This window comes from Olea europaea, unplaced genomic scaffold (genome assembly GCF_002742605.1).
Source record: "Olea europaea var. sylvestris unplaced genomic scaffold, O_europaea_v1 scaffold1800, whole genome shotgun sequence".
In the NCBI taxonomy this organism is placed as follows: domain Eukaryota; kingdom Viridiplantae; phylum Streptophyta; class Magnoliopsida; order Lamiales; family Oleaceae; genus Olea; species Olea europaea.
Window position 1 is genome coordinate 136,953 of NW_019235743.1, and position 7,025 is coordinate 143,977.

At 33.1% G+C, this 7,025-nt stretch overlaps 1 protein-coding gene across 2 annotated transcripts; it reads right to left on the reverse strand.

The window, feature by feature from the left end:
* Positions 1–406: 406 nt before the first annotated feature.
* On the reverse strand, positions 407–3,135 carry LOC111378322 (protein BPS1, chloroplastic-like). 2 transcript variants are annotated; one of them, XM_023001496.1, is made up of 2 exons: positions 2,995–3,135; positions 407–1,696 (listed from the first exon to the last, which is right to left on the reverse strand). In XM_023001496.1, exon 2 carries the CDS (start codon positions 1,682–1,684, stop codon positions 629–631), a length of 1,056 nt encoding a protein of 351 aa, XP_022857264.1. In that variant the 5' UTR covers positions 1,685–1,696; positions 2,995–3,135; the 3' UTR covers positions 407–628. The 2 variants fall into 2 exon arrangements, with proteins under 2 accessions (XP_022857264.1, XP_022857265.1); XM_023001497.1 differs by lacking the exon at positions 2,995–3,135 and adding an exon at positions 2,791–2,988.
* Positions 3,136–7,025: the final 3,890 nt, after the last annotated feature.

A 7,025-nucleotide genomic window follows, 5' to 3' on the forward strand; every position in this document is an offset into this window, starting at 1 on the left:
ACGAGTTTTTAAATCGCAACACCACTTTCAAAAAGTTGAAACCAAGTCTAACGTACCCTGAATGGCCCCCTTTCTTTACTCAATACATAACTTGCCATGTGAACTAGCTGCCAACTTGTAGCCAAATACATTTTAAGTTATAGGAACTTAATCCCAAGTATTTCCTTCTCTGTACAACATATTGCAGATTCCTTGAAGTTCAAAAATAAGTCAAGCCTCAAGTCTTAACTCGGCTTAGAATTTTCACGATCATAATACTACAACAAGGATCCAGCTTTGGACATGGCTTTCCCCTTAATAAACCCATAAAAGGGGCTATAAAACACAAGACAGTGCAAACATGAAGATTCGGGCAAACAACATGCAGATAAAATGACATATACAAACATGAGTTGAAAAAAGAAAATGGGAGAAAGAACTCATTAGCGCAAGCGGTACAAATTATATATATCATTAGCATTACATAAAAGTTCATACATATAACGACATTAAAATTGACAAACCACAACTCACAAGATTCACGGTAACTAGAGCCACATATCTTAAAATTTAGTATATCCATAACCTCAAAAAGTTGAAGTCCATAGCTGCACACTTGTGTATACAAGAGAGAGCCTATATTTAGCATTCACTTCACAGTCAGGCCTCCTACTTTGTCAGTTTTTACTGATTCAGATGCATTACCACCAATTCTAAGGTTACCAAGCAAAGCATCTCGTCCTGTTAGAACAATTTTGAAGAAAACATCAACTTCCTTTGAAAGTAGATCTAGTCCATGTGAAAGTTTCTCTTCCGACTTCCCTAAAACTGATCTCTGGTTCTGCAACATCTCGGCTTCAATAGGGTCGACCTCATTTTGTACAATGGGGTATAATTTTTTGACACTTGCATCAACTGCTTCTAGCTCTTTCAAAACAGTGACCCTTCCGCTCAAGTATATGCTTCTTATTTCAATATTTACAAAAGTCTGCAGACCAGAGAAAGCCTCTGCCCACAGGCATGTATCAGGAACCTGTAGATCAATTAATTTCTTTGCTGAACCGGAGAATGCAGCAGCAAATATACTGCATACAAAAACTGTTACAGCTTTGACTCCATACATAGCGCGCATCAAAACCTTTCCTTTTGCAGAGTTTTTAATCTTCGGTAGGTCTAGCGTTTTGACAAGACCATCCATGATGGAAAAACAATTCTCAAGTCTTGGATTCTTTGAACTAATATGCTGCCTCCATCCGTCCAGTGATGCGAGTGCCCGCACAGAATTCATTGAGTCACCGCTCAAGTTATGCAAGACACATTGAAGAAAAAGGTGGCCTTGGTTGAGTCGAGAGATCTCAGAGGTGAAAGCATTGCAAATATCCAGCAACTTCACACTATTATCAAAGTATACATCAATCCATTTATCATCCCAATCACTGACAGGCAATTCAAGGGCCGTGATAAGCATCTTTATATCAGTATGAATTCCACAAAGGGACTCGATGGCAAATCTCATCCACGATAAGCTTAGGACATCTTCCCTGTCCCTTGGCTTAAGCTTTTTAAGCCTCTCTGCCAATGACTCCTCAAAAGTATTCAACAGAGCGAGAAGCTTTGGGGACAGGTAAGAGCCCTTAGGTAATATATTTCGGAAGGGATTTCCAAATGGGAGAAATGGCCTGTGGGGATCCTGTGGACGACTCATTGAATGTAAAAGCTGCAACAATATATGAAAGACAACCACATTAGATGTAAGAAACAAAAGAATGCATGACACATTAAAATATAGATATTCAAAGGAGGGAGGCTGGTTGGGGAAAGGAAACTTTGCAACCAAGCATTTCAAAGTATTCCAAAATCTTATCTCAAGGAAAGTGCTTGGAAGCTTACCAAAAGATGTCCTGACTAAGTCTAATAAAATGAAAATTAATTCAAAAGTATTCCAAAATCTTATCTCAAGGAAAGTGCTTGGAAGCTTACCAAAAGATGTCCTGACTAAGTCTAATAAAATGAAAATTAATTCAAAAGACACAACTTTTCACTTCTATAAATAATTATCTTTGATTTTGTTTGCATAATGTTTTCCCAGTTATATATTAACAAGATACTATAACATCTACCTGTCCCCTTGATCCTTATCACATGTAAATAACAGATGAATAGGTTAAGTTTTTTTTAAACAATCTGAAATTTCTAATAGTTTTAATTTATACAAGATACTGCAGCCCAAAAATTTTGAGTTTCGAGAACTTTGAATTTCAGGAGATATCACAGTCCAAAAGTGCTGTATGTCACTTTTTCTTTTCATTCAAGAAGTGTGAAATCCGAAGAGAATTCATTTCCTTTCTTATCAAAAAATTTTCTTATGCTGATTTTTTAACCCAACTAAGCCCAAGAACCCTAAATCAAGAAACTTTACAGCTGAAACTGAACTCCCTCTTATCATATGTCCAAAATTATGCCGGTATGTATTGGATCCACCAAGACTTCCCTTCCAGGAAGACAAAAAAAACTAAAACCACAAGAAGAAATGAAAAATGCAATCAAATCTAATTCAAAGCACATGGCTGTACCACATGTCATAATTTAGAAAGAACATAAAATAATAGTTAACAACAAAAACCACCCAAAAATAAAAATAAAAATCCTTATTTTTAATTTTTAATCAAAAGTTCATATCTTCCCTACAAATAAATCTTTGTCACAGATCTAACATAAAGCACATATTATCCAACAAAAATTCAATTCAATCAAGAAAAAAAAAATAATAACAAGATTTAAAATTAAACAATAATCTTCAAAAATACTCACCAAATATCAGATCTTCACCGATTCAAAAGGTTAACGCCCAAAGTTCGATCCGATAATAAAAATTAAAGTCGGAAATCGAAAGTCAAATCCTATGTTCTAACAAGAATATTACACGAACGGAGAAAATACATACACAGCTGCACGTATATATTCATAGAGATAAAAATAATAATAATAATTGGAGGTTGAGGTTGTGGGTCGTACCTGGAAAAGTACTCACTCGCAGACGCGTATAGAAGAGGCGACTTTCCTGGAAAGTGTACGCAAATTAGGGTTTACTCTGGGGAACAAGAAGAAAGAAGGAAAGAGTTGATAAATTGACATTTGCATTTTCGGGATAAAAGTTATAGGTTTACTTTATGTCAGTTAATCAATTTTAATTTCTTTCACTTTGGTCATCTACTTTATATTTTTATTTCAATTCAATTATTCAAGTTTATATTTGATATTTTTATTTTACTATTCTCTCTCAATTTCTACCAAATTTTGTGGACAAATTTGTGGCCTTAGCGAGTGGGGATTGAAATCTCTTCCTAATTGAGGAGGGGTGAAGTGGGGCATTTTTGTTGAAAAAGTAATATATTAAATTAATACATCAAAGTTAATATATATTATAAGAATATATTCAAGTTGAATGGAATTGTAACAACGGTCATAAGTTTCAAGTCTAGTCAATTTTATAGTTAATTTATATTTAAATTTGTTCAATTCCATAATTAATTTATGGTTACAAATTCATTCATGGTTATTGTAACATTATTTATATTAAATATAAAATTAACTAAGAATTTGAAACTTCCCTCATCCTAATACTACTATATAAGGATGTGTTCTCCTCCTTATTCTTCACACCAAAAAAATTGAGATTTCTTTCCTCACTCTATTTTTCTCTCTTCTCTTTGTTACAAGAGTTTAGTTTTTAGTAATGTAGATAACATAATTCTTTGTCCTAGCTTTGTGATAGAATTGTAAAAATTCTTAGTTCTTTTAAAGTAGTAATAAGGTGTTAGTCAATAGCTTTCAACTGTTGTATTTTGAAAAACAGGCGCCATCAAACTTCTTGTACCACAATGGAGACGAATCTATTTTAAAGAAATTATGTACAAGAGTTTAGTTTTTAGTAATGTAGATAATATAATTCTTTTTCCTAACTCTGTGATATAATTGTGAGAATTCTTAGTTCGTCTAAAGTAATAACAAGTTGCTAGTTAGTTGCTTTCAACTGTTGTATTTTGGAAAACAAACGCTATCAACCCTCTTGCACCACGGTGAGAACAAATTTATTTTAAGGAAGCTATGTACAACGAAGGTCTTGGTTCCTTTTAATATCGTTACTACCTCAACAACCATTTCTTATAATTTTATTGTTACTCTGTTTATTGTAATATTTTCTTCCATTATTTTATTTATACAATTCTAACAGTATTTTTAACTTCCATTTTGTATTTTTCCTAACAATTTTATCATCCATAAAAATCGAGACTTGACAAGATGCTAGTCAGTTGCTTTTAATTGTTTTATTTTGAAAAACAGACGCCATCAACCTTCTTGCACCACCGTGAGAACAAATTTATTTTAAGGAAAATATGTACAACGAAGGCCTTGGTTCCTTTTAATACCGTTCTACCTCAACAACCATTTCTTATAATTTTATTGTTACTCTGTTTATTGTAATATTTTCTTCAATTATTTTATTTATACAATTCTAGCAGTACTTTTAATTTCCATTTTGTATTTTTCCCAACAATTTTATCATCCGTAAAAATCGAGACTTGCCATTTTAGGAGAAATAGGAATGTGTATTGTTTTAGCAGACGGAAAAATAAAAATGTGTTACCGTGAAAAACAAAAATACAAGTTGGGTGATGAAATTGAAACTACAATTAAAAATTGATGATCAAATGTGAAAATGGTCAGCCAAATCAGACATTTTCGATTTGATGAGATCCGATTAAGGCGTGTTTGTTGGGAAAATAACAACCCCATATTTATGTCTGTTTATTTGTTATATACATTTTTTTTTTTATTTAAAGTACGGATTTCAAAAAAATATTTTGCCTCGTTCAGCACTCTATAGTTCCATTACGTTTTTTTTTTTTTAAACCAAAATAAATTATTAATTGTATTTATAAGCAAACTATGTACAAAACAAAAATGTCATTTAATTTGAACACATCAAATCTCATCAATAGCATAGTCGGCACGAATACTTCATATACAAAACAATACTTGTTTGATTCTCATTATTTGTCAATTAAAATAAAAAATATGACTGTTATTTATCAAATCAAGCCACCATATTTGACTTTTTATTTTTTGTATGGAACTAGTAATGACTATATTTTTTATTCTCATTTTTATATTGACGTGTATCAAACGGGACCCTAACGTATTTTCTATAGTAAAAGAAAAAAGCTTTGAATTTTCTTGCCCACTAATAGACGTAAAGGACATTTGGTTTTGGTCAAAAAGCATCGTATGGCTGACAAAAGCTATGCCCGATCTAAGGGTTAAGAAGCCTCTAGACCAATCTTTATAATGTTTGGACACAAAGTAACTGTTTCTTGTGCATTAGATTCCTTAACTTTTGCCTTTCACTAGGATAAATTGCATATTTGGTACCCAACTTTTGCTTAAAGTAGTAATCTTGATCTTAACCTTTTTTTCATTTCAATCTCGTCATAATCTTCCATAAACTTGTAGAATCCGTCCCTAAAGGCGGTTTCTGTCAAGTTTCACCGTTAAACTCGATCGCGTAAAATGCACCATCCATTTTCGAAAATGCAAAAATTGTAAAGTACTTAAAATCAATAGTGAACCTAGAAATTCAACGATGAAGAGATTTTGAGGGACAAAATATGCATGTGTATTTAAGAATTTTAAAAATTCCTAAGGGGATTTTCGATTGGTCATTCATCATAAATGTGCCCAACTAATTTAATAATTTTCCATATTGGCAAGAGAAGTACGATGAATGATCAGTCCAAAATTTTATATTGAGGGTCGGTAAAACTTGAATTCACAACCTTTGTTGAACACCACCATGCTTCGTTTGACAATCATTCTATCACATTCTACTACACTATTTTTTCTTTCAGTACTTCTTTTCAATCACATTATTTATTAAAATAATATTAAATGTAAATCAAAAACTTTTCATTATCTTTTAACTACACATTATTTATCAATCACTATTCCATAATGCATTATTCACAAATAATGGGGTTCAAACACTCCTAAATATAAAAATTGCGTTATAAGAACCGGACTTTATTGGGAAGTTCAATTTCGATGTCCCATCTGGATACATGTAAAAAATCAAAATAAAATTTGGAATTGGCAAGATCACTCGAAAAGTAAGGAGAATCAAATTGGGTTTGCCTTCAGTTCAATTTGACCCTTGATCCTTATCTTGTACTGGTCAAAGATCGAGCATGTTATTAAAACATCAATAGTGAGGAGGATAATTTATTTATTGCCTAATACATTCATTTGCCAGCTGAATACAAATAGAGCTTTCACTAATAAATCCAACTGCCAGCTTGTTTTTGCCTCAATCAAATCCAATGTCCCTACAGTAAACCAAAGATAAACTACTGTCCTGGCATTGATAGTGACATAAATGAATACCATTTCCCAGTTCCAATCGGGAAAAGGACTGGATGCTTAGCTTAACATAAAGCAACCAAAGACGAGAATTATCAACACAGAGATAAACAACCTTATATATGAACAATTTGTCAAAAGGGACCACTAACATAAACCTCCAAGCCTCCAAATGTCAGTTATGCTAATAAATTCCCTGTACTTCTACAGTAACACGTTAGTTGGGGATAACTCGAATCCTATCCTGCGCACGCCCAGTGTCATTTATACACTGGGTCGTAAGATGCACGATTGGAACCCTGTACCAAGCGATGCTAAATAGCAAATACATTCTGTAAATGTCTATCTTAGCACGTTAGTCCTACGCCCAGTGTAGATACACACACAGCCATAAGATGCACGATGGAGACACTTGAAACCAAGTGATGCTAAATACCTTCCGTGCGAATATATCTTAACATGTTACTGAGGGTATAACTCTAATTCTATCTCACAACCAATGTTTATAAATTGGGACCTAACTAAGATGCACGAGTGGGAAGTGAGTGCAACACACATCAAAGGTGTGTAAGAATACTTGCCGCACATACCATCCAACGGGACGATGTATAAATACTGGACATAGGATT